We start from the raw sequence: 20,821 nt of genomic DNA, 5'->3' as shown, positions 1-20,821 counted from the left end.
ATTTTCTTCAGGTTGGTAAAGTAAATATGATAGAAGTTAACAGTACAGTACATCATACCATCTCGTACACTTGTTTGATTCTATTTTATTTTTACCATCTGGTCACACTAATTCGAACTTGGGTGTCAATAGGATCATGATGAAGACGAAACCTCCTTCAGAGTAGATAGAATCTTTTACCATCTCGGACACTACATAAGACAGTGCCCGTATGCTTCACATTGGGCATTAGTTTGATGAAGGTGACAGTGTAGTCATGGAAACGTCACACTCTTTAATATCATATTGGTAGTGTCATTAATTTCTATCAAACTTGTGTCAGTAATTTCTATCAAACTTAAAATTAGCTAACATGTTTTGTCTTCTAGCTGAAAATATGAGCTAAAATTCTTTGCCCAGACAACACTAAAATGCTAAAATATCATTAAATATCATTCCATTCCGATGGACTTTAGATGAACAATTGATATAGAGCCCTTGAGAGTCAATCGATATAGCTCCAGTAAAAAATCTAGTACACTTGTACAGAAATATCACTTTTAATGCGACAAACATACACGTTTTATTGAAACTGAGCTGGATACATAATCACAAATAAAAACAAGGACATCATCCGATTTTCGAAACAGAAATATTACTAAATATTATAATATTCCGATATGTGCAGCAATATTTTTCAAATCTCCGAGAAGATTGTTTTTCACGATTTAGTTACTATTTTCCAGTTATTATGTGACTGAATCATTTTCGAGAGGAGGTGGATCTCTATGATTTTACAAGTCATAGCCTGCTGCCTTCAATTCGCTGTAATTGACGAATACCGACCGTTTGGTAGATATGTTCTTTATCTTATAGATACATTCATACAGCGCATTATAGAGATCTTTCCAGCGCGAATCCTTAGTGGGGTCCAGATTCAAATGATTAGTTGCGTATGCAAAGCCGATCTTGTGAGTAGGATCTGCCATCGCGGATTGTCCTCCCAGTCCGCCATGTCCAAAGGAATACACAGGCTGAAAAGGTAAGGACATCGTTATTGAACAACATTATGAATTTCCTTAACTCTTGTTCGAATATTCACAATTACACACAAAAGTTCAACACAAGTTCACTTGTAGTTAAAAACAAAGTTTTGACATAACAGAAACATGTCGATTGAGTTTGCTTTTAAGTTGTACGGAAGATTATATACCAAATCATTTTTCAAACAACATCCTAAGTATTAAAAGCTAATAGCAGGTAAACTGATAAAAACATCGGCGAATCGAGAGGAATTACTTACTGGTTGACCATCGTCAGCAGCCGCTATAACCATGGTTCCAAGACTAAACATCAAATCTAGTCCATATACTGTTTCTTTGCCATAGGACTTGGGCACCAGTTGTCTTTGAATAGCCTCCTCTGACAACAGCCTCTTGCCGTTATGAACTCCCCCATTAGCTAGGATACCATGGAATTTAGCGAGGGAGGCAGCTGTCCCGTGTCCGAAGACTGACCCAACGGGCACTTCTCTTATATATGGATTGTTAATCATCTGTACGCATAAAACATAATCATTTTGTTCTGTTGGTGATTACGTATAATGATTGAAATGTAAGTATATCACAACCGGTATGAAGTAGGCTTTAATTCCTGACGTTTCGGTGATTAAAGACCATCAAATGCCCAATGAAGCGTAACTGTTAGTCATATACCTAGCGTTTTGTATGATATATATTTATGTTTTTGATATTTTTTTAAGGCTCTTATTGTTAACTTCCGACTGATAGAGCATGTTAAACAGATTTAAAAAGAACAATAAAGTCAACCTTTATGGACATGTGATAGGACCAATATCGTGTAACCCTAACTATATAATAAATACCTGTAACCCTAACTATATAATAAATACCTGTAACCCTAACTATATAATGTATACCTGTAACCCTGACTATATAATGTATACCTGTAACCCTGACTATATAATGTATACCTGTCTGTGACCCTAACTATATAATGTATACCTGTCTGTGACCCTAACTATATAATGTATACCTGTAACCCTAACTATATAATGTATACCTGTCTGTGACCCTAACTATATAATATATACCTGTCTGTGACCCTAACTATATAATATATACCTGTACATCTGTGACCCTAACTATATAATATATACATGTCTGTGACCCTAACTATATAATGTATACCTGTCTGTGACCCTAACTATATAATGTATACCTGTCTGTGACCCTAACTATATAATATATACCTGTACATCTGTGACCCTAACTATATAATATATACCTGTCTGTGACCCTAACTATATAATATATACCTGTACATCTGTGACCCTAACTATATAATATATACATGTCTGTGACCCTAACTATATAATGTATACCTGTCTGTGACCCTAACTATATAATGTATACCTGTACATCTGTGACCCTAACTATATAATGTATACCTGTCTGTGACCCTAACTATATAATGTATACCTGTCTGTGACCCTAACTATATAATATATACCTGTACATCTGTGACCCTAACTATATAATGTATACCTGTCTGTGACCCTAACTATATAATTATATACCTGTCTGTGACCCTAACTATATAATGTATACCTGTCTGTGACCCTAACTATATAATATATACCTGTCTGTGACCCTAGCTATATAATGTATACCTGTCTGTGACCCTAACTATATAATATATACCTGTCTGTGACCCTAACTATATAATGTATACCTGTCTGTGACCCTAACTATATAATATATATACCTGTCTGTGACCCTAACTATATAATATATACCTGTCTGTGACCCTAACTATATAATATATACCTGTACATCTGTGACGGTCGAATTGACAATCTTAAACAATTCCGGATCCCCTGTCATTTGCTTCATGACTTCTTGCATGTCAAACTTCATCATGGTGACACGAGGAGCCCTGTAATATAGTTCCTTGGGGAGTCCAATGTAAAATTCAACATCTGGAAAGCACGTACACATTTAAATATGATCATTTAAGTGAGATAATCTTGAATTATTCGTGGGTTTCCGTATGGATTTCCTTAAAAAATCATCCAAAATTAATGATGTTTAAGATTAATGAATGAATACTTGTTAAAACTTCAGAGTATACATTGTACATAGCTATTTGAAGTTTTGTCAGAACTCAGAAGTCAGAACCCCTCAATGTTATCGCTGTACTTTAATATTTGTTGCATTTCGTCATTTCTTACCAGTATGAGAGAAGTGTGTGGAGTTTTTAACTTTAAAATCAATACTGTCTGGTAAAAAATAAGAATTGAACAGTATTCTCTTGAAACCTCAAATACTTTCTTTCCTAACATGTAATCATTCACATTCAATAAAATCCTTCCCTAATTTCTACATCAAGGAAACATTCTATCAACATAAAAACCGCATGCTTACAAATGACATCAATCTTATTCACTTATAGTATTTTAGAACAAGAAAGACACGATGTACAAGTATCACTTAACGTTTTCACCCGGACACGTTTATGCGATTTCACTACTGTATATGAAAATTATGTTGGGCTCATCATGTTGCATCAAATTAAAGAACGGGATCAGTTAGATGATCATAATGCCTCAAAATATTTGTAAATTATGGTCATTGATGCAGATGTTTTAATAAAAAACAATGTCTTTCCCCTAAAAATCAACAGATAAGACAAAAATTAAAACGAAATCGCAATTCTAACTCAGGATAGATAAAAATGAGAGCTAAAATGAACGATATATATTATTGTAGCATAATCTACACATTTGCATGGAGACCATTGCATATTCCGGAAGGGGAAGCGTCTTCTACGTCATCCGTGACAGCCGCAATGCAAATCTAGGTCAAATCCGGTAAAGTCACATTCTCAAAATAACAAGTAGGATGGTTACAAGCATCGAACACTTCTGGCACAAGGAGCTAGAATCCCCGAATAGATCATACTATTATCCATTTAACTTCTCCATGGTTAGATCATACTATTATCTATTTAACTTCTCCATGGTTAGATCATACTATTATCCATTTAACTTCTCCATGGTCTTCATTAACATGTATCTCTCATTACCTTTTGTTGTTTTCGTCAGTGACATTTGATAAAAAAAAAATGTCATTGGAGAAAACATTGCTAATTCCAAACCTATTCTCCTAAAGTTTCGATCGATTTACTGTGCGTTATTAGGAAACCTGATTGGGGATGCTTCAAATGACCAGAAAGACGAGGTATACTGCTTCCAAGCAGTAGTAAGCTTTATCATAGGTATAACTACATATGAAAAAAAGACAGGCTAACAGGACGGAAAGTCGAACCAGTCGTCCCACGCCTGACAGGCAGAGCACTAACAAAGGGCAGTATTTCTCGGTCATGGGACAGAATCTAAAGCCTTCGTTAACTCAACTCCAAAAGTGAGGAAGTGTGAAGGGAAACTTTAGACAGAGGAACGTTGTGTAGAAAGAAGAGGAACAAATAAGATCCCCCTTAGTCGCCTCTTCATGCATTCAGGGCAGCAGACACCATTCTTACGCCCTAACAGTACGGCAACATAACATTTGTATTATGGACACTTCAGGAGACAGACATAGAGTTGTAATTTTACATTTTCTTTTTCATACTGAGGGCTATTTTAACCAAAAATGATCAAATGTCACTTTTCAAACGATTACAAGGTTATATTAAAGGCATGAAGAAATGTCGAAACCTCACCGAACGGTTTGGCCATCTCCTCATGGAAGTATTGGGAGAGACTACGTCCCTCCGGATCCACCCTCTTCACAATTTGGTCCAAATATAGGGCGAATGTAAACGGGTGGTAGCCATGCTTTGTTCCTGATAAAAAGACAATCCGAACAGTCTCCAATTGAAATCACGATTTAATTCATCTTCACTAATGTAGTTATAGATAATACATATTACTGTAGTGTTATTTTTTATATTTCATTAACCCGCTCTTTCAAATGTATAATGTGTGTTTTTTCTGACCTATTTTCGTTAAATGATATATTCTTCCAATTATTTCAAAATATGATTCTGGAGGAGTTTAGTAGAAACTAGTACGTACCTGGTTCCCACAAGGGTTTCTGTTTGGCTAAGATTTCTCCAAACTTCTTGGGGTCATCAAGCATCAGTCTTATAGGAAAAGGCTCTTCATTCCCGCTTAGACCAGCCTTCACCACACCAATACAGGATACAGACAACATGTTAGAATGAACCAACCAATAAAAAGTGTTGTCCAGGACAATATAATCAACAATATCAATACCACACACTTGTACAATTAACATGAATCGTATACAACTCTGCCTATTTATGTTAAAATATAGAATTGTCGTCTCAAATAATAACTAATTGCTATTTTTAATTAATTTTGTATCTCAATATCACTAATTTGATATTTTAAAAAGGCATGTTTTATTTTGCGTAATAATTGCCTCACAATTCTTACATTTAATGCATTATTGTCTTTAGGGAATCGTTTCTAACAATTTAAACCGCTATTCTGTAAACGTATATTTTATTAGATCTCTCATTTTCACGCTTTTGCACAGGATTGCAGCATTGTGCTATTTTCGCGCTAGTTACGCTTTCTAGGCCCGGTTGTTCAAAAGGTGATTAGCTTAATCACTTGATTAGTGAAAATCTCATTTCTCCTTTATTTCGAAACCATTGTGTGTGTGTATTCCTTAAATTGGGCAGGTAGGGAATAACTGAATATTGCTTCAGAATTTTCATAAAATGTTGTCAAGATCTTTGTGCCAGAAATTATTTATCTAGGATATAAACATTGTTTTAAAACTAATTAGCCTAATTGATATACGATCACCTTTCGATCAACTCTGCCCCATATACTACATATCTACATAACAAACAATGCGGGTATTCTCTATTTGATATTGAACTAAAAATGACACCAAAAGAAGTACGTGTTTCATTAAGTGGATGTTTTGTGTAATTCTAATATTGTAAGTTAATAAAAGACAATCTTAACCTTGTTGGTGATGTAAGTTTCCAGAGTTATATCCTCCTTGCCGTTCTGACCAAACTCTGGCCAATATGTGGCTATCTTTTCTTTGTAGTCTAGAAGTCCTCTATAAAACAAGACAGGTATATCTTATTGTGAAGGTCTCCAAATGTTCGAACATTAAAATTGTCGATAGAAGTCAGGCATCTTTAATTATCTAATTACAAATTAGGAGGTTTCAGTCAATGTTTTAAAATGCCTACTCTATTGTTGGAAATATTTAGTAACTGATTACATTGTGATACAGGTGCAAATATCCATCAACCATTGATGCAATCAAGATTTAACTTGACAAAAAGTTTTAGTATTATTGTTTCTGTTTTGAAAAAAAAATCGTTTTTCTGACTTTCAGTTGATCAATACATCAGTTGATCAATACATATAAAGAAGGGTTGCTCACTCACACTTTTAAAGCAAAGAAGCACAAAATCATATTGAAACAAAAAAATATATTTTCATTTCATTGAACAATGCTGGGAGTTAAGAGGTTAAAAAAACACCTGTCCACAGGCCGTGCTATATCGAGGACTGAAAGAATAGCTATAATACCTGTCAACAAGGTGTGCTATAACGATGTTTGAGGGAATAGCTATAATACCTGTCTACAAGGTGTGTTATAATGAGGACTGAAGGAGTAGCTATAATACCTGTCAAGAAGTTGTGTAATATAACTGTCCACAAGTTGTGCTATAACGATGGTTGAGGGAATAGCTATAATACCTGTCCACAAGGTGTGCTATAACGATGGTTGAGGGAATAGCTATGATACCTGTCAACAAGGTGTGCTATAACGATGGCTGAGGGAATAGCTATAATACCTGTCCACAAGTTGTGCTGTAACGATGGTTGAGGGAATAGCTATAATACCTATCAACAAGGTGTGTTATAACGATGGTTGAGGGAATAGCTATAATACCTGTCAACAAGGTGTGCTATAACGATGGCTGAGGGAATAGCTATAATACCTGTCCACAAGGTGTGCTGTAACGATGGTTGAGAGCATAGCTATAATACCTATCAACAAGGTGTGTTATAACGATGGTTGAGGGAATAGCTATAATACCTGTCAACAAGGTGTGCTATAACGACGGTTGAGGGAATAGCTATACTACCTGTCCACAAGTTGTGCTGTAACGATGGTTGAGGGAATAGCTATAATACCTGTCCACAAGGTGTGTTATAACGATGGTTGAGGGAATAGCTATAACACCTGTCAACAAGGTGTGCTATAACGATGGTTGAGGGAATAGCTATAATACCTGTCAACAAGGTGTGCTATTACGATGGTTGAGGGAATAGCTATAATACCTGTCAACAAGGTGTGCTATCACGATAGTTGAGGGAATAGCTATAATACCTGTCAACAAGGTGTGTTATAACGATGGTTGAGGGAATAGCTATAATACCTGTCCACAAGTTGTGCTATAACGATGGTTGAGGGAATAGCTATAATACCTGTCCACAAGGTGTGCTATAACGATGGTTGAGGGAATAGCTATAATACCTGTCAACAAGGTGTGCTATAACGATGGCTGAGGGAATAGCTATAATACCTGTCCACAAGTTGTGCTGTAACGATGGTTGAGGGCATAGCTATAATACCTGTCAACAAGGTGTGTTATAACGATGGTTGAGGGAATAGCTATAATACCTGTCAACAAGGTGTGCTATAACGATGGTTGAGGGAATAGCTATACTACCTGTCCACAAGTTGTGCTGTAACGATGGTTGAGGGAATAGCTATAATACCTGTCCACAAGGTGTGTTATAACGATGGTTGAGGGAATAGCTATAATACCTGTCAACAAGGTGTGCTATAATGAGGGCTAAAGGAATAGCTATAATACCTGTCAACAAGGTGTGCTATTACGATGGTTGAGGGAATAGCTATAATACCTGTCAACAAGGTGTGCTATCACGATGGTTGAGGGAATAGCTATAATACCTGTCAACAAGGTGTGTTATAACGATGGTTGAGGGAATAGCTATAATACCTGTCAACAAGGTGTGCTATAACGATGGTGAGGGATTAGCTATAATACCTGTCTACAAGGTGTGCTATAACGATGGCTGAAGGACTCTTTGTAGAAGAGTAGAAACACGGCATGGTATCCTCTCTCCATTTCCATCCTGATTCCTTGTCAACCCAGCCTCCCCACAAGTTTACCACCAACTCTCCTTCATAGTAAACAGCTACCGAACTTCCTTCATCAGAACCATTCTCTAAATTGGCTCTGAAAATATCTTATAGCTTCATTAGCATGTATTTTTCTATCCTTTAATAGGTGACGACAAATTGTTATCGATTTGAAACATAACTAGATAACTTCCCCGAAGACACTAATGAAAAATATATACAAACATTTCCTCGACGATTTAATATTGGTTTGAGTTTCTCAAATAGTTAGGGTATACATGTAAAACTATTCAAATAGTGTTTATTGCGTTGATATTTTGGTTTAAGGATCAAATCTGCATTAAGTTCAGGTTAAAATGACAAGATAGCCTCATTAACATGCATTGTTATCATTTATTTCCTCAAACAATCAACTACTGGATATGTGTTTAATTAATAAGCGAGTTTCGTTTCATTGGCTATTAAGAATGACTATCTCCAGCGTTCAATCTTACCACTCCAGGTAATGCGTCGTCAGACCTACGTGGTAGATAACAACAGTATCTTTCATTAACGTGCCCATGTTTCTAGACGGGGTTAGATTTATCGTTATTGATCTAACAGCTAGATGATATTTTTTATTTAAGGGCACTGATTATGTCCATCGACCTTCCGATGTGCTAGCACAGAAATGTTTATACAATTAAACAACTCCATAGGCGGTAGGTCTTAGTTGTTAACAAATGCAAATTCAGATCGAAAGGAGTAGGTCAATTATCGGAATGTTCACCACTTGGTGATTCAGTGTAGTGGAACCTCGTTACCTCGATCTCACTGGGGCCAGGAAAAACAACTTCGAGATATCACGAGCATTCGAGTTTACCTTATATACTTTATAAAATTATATGTTATAGGAGCTGAATTTTCGTTCGAGTTTAACAGGATCTTTGATATAACAAAATTCATTTAAGGTAAAAGAGTTGGATGTAGCTATATTCAAATATCCATAATAAAGTACCATAACTAGTCTAATATCAGGGGATTTTTACCAAGATTTTTCATTTCAAATGTGATTGATGAACAGGTATAGGATTCCTCCAAATACCTTGAATTCCTAATATGGAAGGCATTAGGTGACGTTTAGAGTCAAATGAGTGTTATTCACTGATTGACACATCTGCTATGCGATAATGAGGAAAGTGTGATGTTCAAAGAAAGTATATATACTGAATACTGAAATATTCCAAACAAACAGAATAGCAACTCTGTTTTATTTTCTTGAAATTTAATTATGTATTGCTAAATAAAATGAACACAATAGAACGAGTTAAACACATCAAAAGAAATCTACATTATATGTATATTTCACGTAAACATAGTTCAACATTTCAGTTACATTTATCAGAGCATATATGTTATCTGGGTATGCACACCGTCAAAAGTGTCTACATGAATTTCCTTATTCAAATTGTAAAATAGAGAACTTCATTATTTTTAAACATATCAAATTTTGTATACCTGAACACGTCTCTGACTTTCTCAAAACCATCTTTGACGAATCCGTCAACGTAAGGCGGTACTGATGTGACGTCAGTCATCTTTAGCCCTCGGTAGATAACTGATACGCCGAACACTAGTCGCGTGCATGTTTACTGATAATATGTATCAACTATGGACTATGAACATTTTATCAGGCAAATCCCTGATTATGCATTTAATGTCCATTTACCTTGGGCTGAAACAACACACCGGAGGAAATCGTCTTTAACCTCATTACTATGTTTTTGTTTTGAACAAACATCATGAATTAATAGTGCACATGCCACATGTATTATCGATAATACGAGTACAGCAAACTCCACATAATTATAACGAGGTCGAGTGAACTATTAAAATTTCTCTCGTTATAGCCGATTCTCGTTATAGACGATTGAACCCAACATTTCAGGGGAGACAACCCCCCAACTGACACGGTGTTGCAGAAATTACGCGTACACGTTAGTCGGGAAGCTATGCATAACTTATGTTTTAATTCACTCAAGCACATTCTAATACTGATAACTATATGTCAACCATAGAGACAGTAACATGTACGTCGTGTGGGACAGTCCGATGACATAGATTAGTGAAGCTGTCGACTTTTATACAGCATACAACTAAGCTGTATCATTCCATTTCTACATAGCCAAACCCCTGCATTCCCTTCCTTTTGTTTACATGTGTCAGCTGATTTGATATTTAAGGGTTTGTTCTCATTATCACGTTTTCTGTGTCAGATACCGACTACTGACGGCAACATTAACAATACAAGGTTCGAGCGATGCATGTTGATTGAGACCATGGGGACGTTTAATGGTCAACGCCATAATCTTATTCCACATGTGATATGAAGGCAAACGTGTTTGATGCTTGTTTGTATTCCAAGAGGTTTTGTTGTCAAAACCCTAACTCATATTTGAGATTTGATTTTTTTTTAAAATCTATTTTGGTTTAATCATGGATAAATTGATGTGTCGGTATTCTTTCTTGGTTTTGAAATCAAACTGCAGACGACTATTCTCAAACCATCTGTATGATGAATTTTATTTTTTATATGGGGTGTAATGAGAACATAAAAACATTCTGGTCTTAACCCTTGTAAGATGTTGATGCTTCCATGCTCAAATATACATATCCTTTTTTGTGTATTACATTGGTATGCATCTCATTGATAACGTTTGTACAGAGACGTATATATACCTGATATACAAGTTTGTATCAGTATATAGATCTGATTATTAAAATATTGAAAGTATGAGTCCATAAAGAGAAAATATACTGTAAATATAAAAACGAATATCCCGATGGTGCAGCATACAAAGGTTTGTTTGCCATGTGTCATCCGCTCACTATTCCAGGTAATTATACAACTTTACCTTATATTGTGTCTTATTTACTACACCACGGACAAATGTATACTTTCTGAAAAAGTTAATGCTTGCAAAAATACAAACCAGGTTACTTTCTTTGTTAAAATATTCAATGGATAAGTCGAAGGTTTATTATGGACATACACATAATGAATGGAAAATGACCTGTTTTACAATTTAAGGGATGGTAACATTGCTGTTTTATTAATGTAAACAGACAATATACACGTAGTTTACGATTAACTTACGTTGGTTAAGGATAATATAACAATGTGTTTAAATGATTAAGACTAAACATCAGTATTGAATTGAAACTTTATTATGTTTGCAAGTTCTGAGCTTCTTTCAATTGGCTGTAATTCTGTAAGAGTGTCCTTTTGGCTGATATATTCTTTATCTTGTAGACACATTCATACAGGACATCATAAAGGGTCTTCCATCGATTATCTTCCGTCAAATCTGGGTTTAGATGATTGGTCGCGTATGCAAAGCCGATCTTGTGGGTAGGATCTGCTATGGCCATTTGTCCTCCATGTCCGACATGTCCAAAGGAAAATACAGGCTGAAAAGTTAAGGAATGGTTATTAAACAAATAATGAACTAAATGAGTGTCGCATTGGTAAATATTTACGCATCCTATCTTATAAAAACGTGCATCGTGTGCATGTCCCCACCCAGTTGGTAAAGCAAAATTTACTTTAGTTTAAAATAGTTTGTTTTAAAGTATTATTATTATAGATAACTGATATAACTAACTTCTGTTAGGCGGACTTAACACTCCGACACTAGTGTTATTTTCATGTATTTAAGGAAAAAAATGCATTGCCTTAAGAGCCGTCACAACATTTAAAATATAAAATGGTTGATAAAACATTGCACCGAGAAAAAGAGACTACATAAACATGGTTGAATTATTACAGATAATGACAATACTTACTAGTTTATCATCGTCCGCCGAAGCTAGTACCATGGTACCAAGACTAAACATGAAGTCGAAGCCATAGACCACATCTTTTCCACAGGACTTGGGCACCAGCTGTCTTTGAATAGCCTCCTCTGACAACAGTCTCTTGCCGTTATGAACTCCCCCATTAGCTAGGATACCATGGAATTTAGCGAGGGAGGCAGCAGTCCCGTGTCCCAACGCTGACCCCAATGGAACCTCTCTTATATATGGGTTATTAGTATGCTGCCCATACACAACATAAAAACCAAATTACAATATTATATTTTGAACATTTTTTTCTTTTATGGTAGTTTTGGAGGGTGAATCATATGTAAACGAACATTTAACCATGTACAATGCGTTGACAAGGGATGAAATTGTATTTAAGTATATCAAATGATAATTTTTTTTCTGAATGTCTTTGCTATGCTTAAAATTTATTTTGGTCGTTTTAGATTTTAAAATTGATTCTGAAAAGTTTTTTTTATCAAATGTAAAGTTATAACTTGTGATTACAGTAATTCTCATAATTGGGCACATCAAGGCCGAGTATTGCCCAATATCAGGTTGACCTGGCCAAATTTATGATGTACGAGTGTATTTGACCAGCATTGCAATATTTTAAGGTCCACCGAATACTTACCGACATATCTGTGACAGTCATATTGACTATGTTTGTTAATTCCGGATCACCTCCATGCATCCGTTTTCTGATCTCTTCCTCATCTACGTTTCCTATCATGGCAACACGAGGAGCTCTGTAGAACAGCTCCTTGGGGAGCCCGATATAAAATTCGATATCTGTAATACATGTTTATACATTTGTTATGATTAAGTATGCAGATCGAATCGTCAATTTTATAATGTAGCGTTCTTCAGCACGGTGATCCTACCAGGTATTTCATTTGGTCATATCAAGTATTCTGCTAAGGTATAATAATTAGAGTGTAATTAACACCAACGTTACATTAACATGAACTGTCAATACCCCGATGTCCGATCAAGAGCGGCACACATCAACTTCATGTTTTATTATATATTTCATTCACAACTTATCTACAAAACACAATTCAACATTCCGATGACTCAATGAAATAACGTTGTTTTAAGGAGTTCTTATCGCTAGCAATTGGCGATAGTTGATAGTATTGATGTATTATGGAATGTTAAATTGGAAATGTCGAAACCTCACCGAACGGTTTGGCCATCTCCTCATGGAAGTATTGGGAGAGGCTACGCCCCTTCGGATCCACCCTCTTCACAATTTGGTCCAAATACATAGCGAATGTAAATGGGTGGTAGCCATGCTTTGTTCCTGTTGAAAAATATCAGTATTACATCGTAACAACTTCATAATAAATAAAGTATCTATTTCCATCGATACATACGTATCTTTTTAGTAGTATTGATTTCTTGATCAGTTAATTAATGTTTTATGTCTTATTTTTCTCTCTCTTAGTTTCTGTCTGTTATTAAGCTTTGGTTCTTCTAGTGTTAAGATTGCATCATTTATTTATGTAAAAGAACTCCTCGGAAACAAATGGATATTGTTTTTCATATATCTTTTTACAAATACTACCATAAAATACCTAAGATAAAAAAACTAAATTGTTCTTCTTTGCATTCGATAAACATAATGAACTTAGATTATAAATACTAGTATAACCCACACTGTTATATTATAAATGGAAAATCCAACAAAGACCGTGTTGACCTGCTAACACACCTGGTTCCCATAGCGGCCTCTGTTTAGCTAATATGTCTTCAAACTTCCGGGGATCATCCAGCATTAGCCGTAAAGAAAATGGTTCTTCATTTCCGCTTAGTCCAGCCTTCGTCAAATACAGGGAAAATGATAACAATAAAAAACGGTCTCCTGCAAATACATCGTCTCCAACAAACATTGTATTTGATTATATGTGTTACTTTATGTAAAAATTTAATTTAGCTGAATCATACCTTATTACTGATGTAAGTTTCCAGAGTTATGTCCCCCTTGCCGTTCTGTGCAAATTCTGGCCAATATTTTGATATCTTTTCCTTATAGTCTAGAAGTCCTCTGAACAAAACAGAAGATAATGGCCATATTGTAAATATTTTAAGTTTGAAAAAAATATTACATCGATAGTATCGTTAATATTAAATAACATATCATTTACATAACCTAATTTAAGTGTAGCAATTTGAAGCAGTAATGGGTATGCTATTATGCATTTCCATTGACCATTTCATATAAAACTTATAAAATCAGCATTGAATACAAATAAAGTCGGTATAAAAAGGTAGGCTCACTACATGCTTTGGCGCCAAATGGGTTGAGGAGACGTGTTTAAAAGCGAGGCTGATTTGTCAATGCTAAACTATTGATTATCTATTTACTGTGCTATTGAAACCGAATCTTGTTGTCCTTCGTAATAGTTATAATACCTGTCAACAAGGTGTGCTATCACGATGGTTGAGGGAGTAGCTATAATACCTGTCCACAAGGTGTGCTGTAACGATGGTTGAGGGAATAGCCATAATACCTGTCAACAAGTTGTGTTATAACGATGGTTGATGGAATAGCTATAATACCTGTCAACAAGGTGTGTTATAACGATGGTTGAGGGAATAGCTATACTACCTGTCAACAAGGTGTGCTATAACGATGGTTGAGGGAATAGCTATACTACCTGTCAACAAGGTGTGCTATCACGATGGTTGAGAGAGTAGCTATAATACCTGTTTACAAGGTGTGCTATCACGACGGTTGAGGGAATAGCCATAATACCTGTCAACAAGTTGTGTTATAACGATGGTTGATGGAATAGCTATAATACATGTCAACAAGGTGTGTTATAACGATGGTTGATGGAATAGCCATAATACCTGTCAACAAGGTGTGCTATCACGATGGTTGAGGGAATAGCTATACTACCTGTCAACAAGGTGTGCTATTACGATGGCTGAAGGACTCTTTGTAGAAGAGTAGAAACACGGCATGGTATCCTCTCTCCATTTCCATCCTGATTCCTTGTCAACCCAGCCTCCCCACAAGTTTACCACCAACTCTCCTTCATAGTAAACAGCTACCGAACTTCCTTCATCAGAACCATTCTCCAAATTGGATCTGAAAACAGTATAAAATGAAAAATCATTTCTCTTATCAATCAGTAGAAATTAAACCAAGAAGATTTTTTTTAAAGTGTTCTCCTGTAACGATCAAAATGTAAAAGAGACTATTTTACAAATGACATTTGTTGAAACTTCAACTGCTGTTTTATCGATACCGATGTATGGCACCGTCCTGAATCTGACTAGCTCAGATTTAGCATTAGTCAATATCAATATAAAGATTTATCATTTATGTTTTGTAATTATAGTATCAATTTAAATGACATGCATCAAATGCTCGAGTTAAATGGTTGAAGGCTTTTATGTTATATTAGCCACGAGAGCTACACATATGTATGTTCGTGTGTGGACGACATCCGTGTATAGGTATGGGTAATGAATAACTTATTCAGACGACTGTTACGTTGTATTTGTGTCACTAGACATTGTCATCTAAATGTCTTATAGCAAGTTATATAACGGTAGATCTATGTTTCCCAAGATTAACACGGACAAACATGTACCTATATTGAAATATGCCCCCGGATGTTTACCGTGTGGTTAAGTGGCAATGATGTAATCGCTTCATACTGAGAAGGTATAGATAACCACAGCGAAGATTTATATACAGACCCATCCTGAGATTGGACGTATAGGTCAATAAATCGTACTGTTCATCACACAGGAGATGATTGTGTTCAAAATTTTGATATTTAAAATGGATTGGACGGTTATATACAGAACACTTATCAACAAGATATGTTTTTGTTTAATACATAAAGGCACAGAATATCATTATTTATTCTCGTTTATGTATTATGTATTTTATATTAATTTTCTGGTGGTCGATGACATCGCATTATGATTTGGTGACGTCATAATTGATCAACTGTCTGGTCCGAAAAAATGGAGAGTATAATATATAACCATTTCCGGACCTTTCAAGATGCACCCTATATACATCTTAAATAAAATTAACTACGAATATCATTAAAAACTTTCGTCTGTTTATAAAGATACTCTTACTTTGAAGATTAAATAAGCTTTTTTTTTAAAATAGAGTTGCCTTAATGTAGGTGACGTTCCAGGGTGAGGAAATCCCACCTAAACTCAAACAACTTTTTCTGTAAGCATTAATTCACTGATGGAACTAAATTCAATAGTTCAATGATTAAATAGCTCACAACTTTTAAATAAGAAATAAGACTTAGTAAAACGTACGGCTTATTTTCAAGACTTTCGAGTTTGATAGATATATATGGTATTACTAATTCATACAGAACAGCGTTAAAACAATCGATTTGATAAGTTACGCTGAACCAAGCTAAACGCATTTTATCTTGATTGCACAAATATTTATATTAATCCTCCATAAAATTAATATACCCGTAACTGACTTCCCCAAAACCGTCGTTGACGAATCCGGCTCTGGTGAAACGTCAGTGATTTGGTGTCCTCGGTAGGTAAGGTAATCGACACATCGAATCCTAGCTGTGTGTATTCTTATCTTAAACTGATCATAATTACTCTTTGTCGGAAATGTTAAAGCTTTAATATCTACATACCTGAACGCGTCTCTGACTCTCTCAAAACCATCTTTGACGAATCCGTCTATGTAGGGCGTTTGTGGTGTAACGTCAGTCATTGTGTGTCTTCAGTAAGGTATTGATGTCACGCACTAGCTGTGCCTTTCTTAATCTATAGTCGCCTACAACTTTGGTTATACAACTTTTCCCCGCTAATGACTACGCTTACTTCGTGTGATTATGTACAAACACCCGACTGTGTTTAAATGACAGCTATCTATGCACTGACAAGTGTCTTTATATCTACATACAATCACATTATATAACAGGCATATTGCCTTAAATCTTTTTTTTTTTTTTTTTGATAAAAACACATTTTATTCATATTACACATAATACATGTATATACAATACGTGTCCTCTCGCAGGAGGGCTTTCACTCATTCATTCATATTTTTCTACTTTCACTCGTCATCCTTACAATCAGCATATTTTCACTTTTTCTCGTTTTATGGATATTTACATTTTGTTTATTTATTAATTTTTTTTATAACAATAATGAAATAGAAATCTATATAGATAACAATAATAATCAGTAAAGAAAGGAATTGGTAGATTAATCTCACTATCTCGGAACACCTTGGATGTGTTGTCATAGAATGAAATCCGAGGTGTTCCGACTGCTCAGCGTGATATCGTGGCCATGCACATGTGTTTCTCGAGGATGCCGTATCATGGCGAAGGCTAGAATTGGTATGTATTACTATTTTATTTTGTTTTTTTTATTTGTTATTGCGATAAATATGCCATATATTTTTTGAAACAAGAAGTTAAACTTCGTTACCTTTAATGTACCGTAGACTACGGCGTAGTGGTTTCGTCTGCTCAACCACGGACCAGAACACGTGTTTCATTTATCGACCTAATTACGTATGCTTTCGTTTAAAGAAATATATCAATGTATATATTTGGTTATATAGTATATACATAATTATACTTATTATTTTAGCTTTGTTTATTGCTATTACTTGTAAAATATTGTGGTTATTACTTGTAAAATATTGTGAGGAATGTTCCTCCAATATGATATACGGTTCAGGTTCCCCTTGAGGGCCCCTCTGTACTAGGTATAGGGTCAGAGGTCAGGTATCTGTGTATATTTCTGTGATGTTGTCTATTGAATGTCTTGTTAAATTTATGTGTATTGTTTTATAGATTTTGGGGCGGAGTATTTTGAAGAGGAATTTCCCTTTTAAGAAGAGGAAGTAACTAGATCCTTGGAGAAGTGGGGTATTTTTGAAGAGGAATATCTGTTTTGTGTGTCTTTCTATAGAAGGGGAAGTACATCTTGGAAGATTTTACAACTGATTTTTCTGTATTTGTTTTCTTCAATTGTCATTTGTATGTCTTGTTTAAGAATGTTAATAATATTAATTTGTTTTGTTTTTGCTTCACTGATGTAGTAACTTTTGTATATACTGTATCCAATTACTGTTAGCAGGTGGTTTATTTCATTATATTTGGGGTATTCTATTTTATATCCAATAACCAAGTTTTTTAATGTTAGCATATCTTTTTTATAACCAAGGGTTTCAAATATTTGTTTTAATCTGTTTGAGAGAACTTGTAAATATTCACATTTTATGAAGTAGTGTTCGTAGTCTTCCTTTACCTTGCAGTAGTTACAGTTCGGTGATTTACTAATTTTCCATTTATGTAATATTTCCCTCGTTGGTATAATTTTATTTAAGAATTTCCATTTAAATTCTTTCAGTTTATTATTTTGTAAATGTTTGAATATGAATTCATTTGAACATTTCACTGTAATACTTATGTCGCTCAAATTTAGCTTGTTTTCCCAGTATAAGTGAGCTATTGGTTTTTCTGACTTCATGCTGACAATATGTTTGTAAATTTTTTGATTTGTGCATTTTTCAATTTTGATAGGTTCTTGTTTTGGGAATTTCAACATAAGTTGATTTTTTATTCTGGCTGTAAAGTTCTGTAGATCTACATCACTCTCTTCTATTTTCCTTAGCCATATTTTTGGTATAGCTTTTTTAAACATCGATATCTCTGATAGCCAGTTGCATTTTCTAATGAGTTTTCGATATATATTGTTTTCATCTAAGTTGTTATTGTTTTGTAATAGGTCTTTTATTGTAATTATACCGGAGTCTATCCAGTTTTTGAATAGGAGGGTTTTGCCCTTAAACTTTATATATTTATTTCCCCATATAATTTGTGCAAGTATTTCATTGTATTTTTTGGGTTCATCTGATTTTTTAAATTTTATCCATGTTGATAAAATTTCATAATAGAATGGAGATATATTTTCGCTGTTAGGGAGATTTTTTAAATTGTCTAAATTCATTTTACATATGAGATAGTTTGAACCAAACTTATTTATCTCAAATTGTGGAATAACTTTCCATAGTGCTTTATCTTCGGTTTCCAGTTTTTTAAGCCAATTAATTCTCACTGTGTCAATATGTGATCTTATGTCTATGGAGTTCAGACCACCTTCTATGTATGGTTTAATCATTGTGTTTCTTTTTACTTTCTCTGTCTTTCCTTCCCAAATGTAATTATATATTATCTTTTCAACTTGTTTTATCGTGTTTTGGTCTATATGCAGCATAGATATTAAAAATGTTAGTTGAGGTAAGAGTAAGGATTTAACTATTTGTACCCTTCCGATCATGGTTAGCTTTCTCCTTTTCCAGTTATTTATAATTTTTTTCATTTTTTCTATTTTCTCATTCCAATTCATTTCTAACATTTTTTTGTGATTAAGGCAGAAGTGTACCCCTAGTGCTTTAATGATTTCATCTGTCCATGTGATGTCTTCAAATTCATCTTCAATCTTTGTTTGACTTCCTAGTCTTAAACCTTTAGTTTTTTCTCTGTTTAAAATTAATCCTGAGAGTGAACCAAATGTTTCTATTATGTTTAAGGCTTTTTTAATATCTTGTTTTGATTTTAGAAATAATGTAGTATCATCGGCTAGCTGCGATATCTTGAATGGACGTTGTTGATTGTTCTTTATGGATAAGCCTAATATATTTTGATCACTCCTAATTCTTGTAGCCATGATTTCTGCCACTATAACGAACAGTAATGCTGATGCTGGACATCCTTGTCGGATACCTCTAGATATTTTGACTGGTTCGGATATCCAACCATTATTACTGATTACACAGTTTATGTTATTATATAGTATTTTAATCCAGTTTATAAAGTGTTGGTTAAAGCCAAATTTGGAGAGTGTTTGGTAAAGAAATTCTAATTCAACTGTGTCAAACGCTTTCGCGAAGTCTAAAAATAATATTGCTGCATTTATTTTATGCTTTTCTGTGTAGTTGAGTATATCCTTGATTTGTCTAATGTTGTAACCTATATATCTTCCTTTAATGAATCCATTTTGATCTGAATTTATTATTTTTGGGAGAGTTGTCTTTAATCGCTGAGCTAAGCATTTTGCTAGAATTTTATAATCTATGTTTAGGAGCGCGATAGGTCGCCAGTTTTTTAAGTTTAGTGGATCGCCTTTTTTGTATAGTAGTGATAACACGCCTTGTCTTTGTGAAGCTGTTAGTTTCTTTTTCTGGTAGCTTTCGTTAAAACTTTTTAATAGCATGGTTTCTATGTACGGCCAGAATTCTTTGTAGAATTCAACAGTTAGACCATCAATACCCGGTGACTTATTTAACTTCATATGACTGATTGCTTCTTTAATTTCTTTATTAGTGATTAGTCCATCACATGATTGGCTTTCTTTTTCGTCTAATTCTTTTTCGATTTTTGTTTGTTGTATATAGGAAGATATTTGTTGTGGGTCAGCTTTGTTTGTTGTATATAACTTTTTGTAGTATTCTCGTATTCTATTGAGTATATCATCCTGTTTACTTAGCATGAGTCCTTCTTCATTGTTAATTTTTGTTATTGATTTTTTAATTTGTCTATTTTTTTCTAGAGAGAGGAAATATTTGGTATTCTTTTCTCCTTTTTCTAACCAATTGGCTCTTGATCTGACTTGCGCGCCGTATGCTTGTTTACTGTATATATTTTCTAATTTAGCCTCCATTTCATTTATTTCATCATTTTTTTCATTGCCTGATTGTTCATATAGATTTTTAAGTGAGTGCTCAATTTCTTGTATTGTACTTTTTGTTTCTTTGGCTTTTCTTTTAC

At 34.5% G+C, this 20,821-nt stretch overlaps 2 protein-coding genes across 2 annotated transcripts; both read right to left on the bottom strand.

The window, feature by feature from the left end:
* Nucleotides 1–520: 520 nt before the first annotated feature.
* On the bottom strand, nt 521–10,427 carry LOC117338300 (beta-lactamase domain-containing protein 2-like). The gene is made up of 8 exons (XM_033899588.1): nt 9,672–10,427; nt 8,080–8,271; nt 6,005–6,104; nt 5,078–5,183; nt 4,723–4,845; nt 2,829–2,980; nt 1,283–1,534; nt 521–1,013 (listed from the first exon to the last, which is right to left on the bottom strand). The coding sequence occupies exons 1-8, from the start codon at nt 9,749–9,751 to the stop codon at nt 774–776; spliced, it is 1,245 nt and encodes a 414-aa protein (XP_033755479.1). The 5' UTR covers nt 9,752–10,427; the 3' UTR covers nt 521–773.
* A 282-nt stretch (nt 10,428–10,709) lies between these two features.
* Nucleotides 10,710–16,914, bottom strand: LOC117338299 (beta-lactamase domain-containing protein 2-like). The gene is made up of 8 exons (XM_033899587.1): nt 16,667–16,914; nt 14,926–15,117; nt 13,968–14,067; nt 13,735–13,840; nt 13,201–13,323; nt 12,652–12,809; nt 12,000–12,251; nt 10,710–11,624 (listed from the first exon to the last, which is right to left on the bottom strand). The coding sequence occupies exons 1-8, from the start codon at nt 16,744–16,746 to the stop codon at nt 11,382–11,384; spliced, it is 1,254 nt and encodes a 417-aa protein (XP_033755478.1). The 5' UTR covers nt 16,747–16,914; the 3' UTR covers nt 10,710–11,381.
* Between the last annotated feature and the right edge of the window lie 3,907 nt (nt 16,915–20,821).

The sequence above is a fragment of the Pecten maximus genome, chromosome 11 (genome assembly GCF_902652985.1).
Source record: "Pecten maximus chromosome 11, xPecMax1.1, whole genome shotgun sequence".
NCBI lineage: Eukaryota > Metazoa > Mollusca > Bivalvia > Pectinida > Pectinidae > Pecten > Pecten maximus.
The sequence above is the reverse complement of the archived record's forward strand: the minus strand, read 5'-3'. Positions and strand labels throughout refer to the sequence as shown.

What these genes read in the sequence shown, in the direction of transcription:
- LOC117338299 (XM_033899587.1), bottom strand. Translation starts at nt 16,746, where the DNA reads ATGACTGACGTTACACCACAAACGCCCTACATAGACGGATTCGTCAAA. An exon ending in GGAGATGGCCAAACCGTTCG is followed by an intron (nt 12,810 to 13,200) that starts GTGAGGTTTCGA and finishes CATGTATTACAG; the next exon opens with ATATCGAATTTTATATCGGG. An exon ending in TGACTGTCACAGATATGTCG is followed by an intron (nt 12,252 to 12,651) that starts GTAAGTATTCGG and finishes GTGTATGGGCAG; the next exon opens with CATACTAATAACCCATATAT.
- LOC117338300 (XM_033899588.1), bottom strand. Translation starts at nt 9,751, where the DNA reads ATGACTGACGTCACATCAGTACCGCCTTACGTTGACGGATTCGTCAAA. An exon ending in AAAGTCAGAGACGTGTTCAG is followed by an intron (nt 8,272 to 9,671) that starts GTATACAAAATT and finishes AGATATTTTCAG; the next exon opens with AGCCAATTTAGAGAATGGTT. An exon ending in CTGCTGACGATGGTCAACCA is followed by an intron (nt 1,014 to 1,282) that starts GTAAGTAATTCC and finishes TTACCTTTTCAG; the next exon opens with CCTGTGTATTCCTTTGGACA.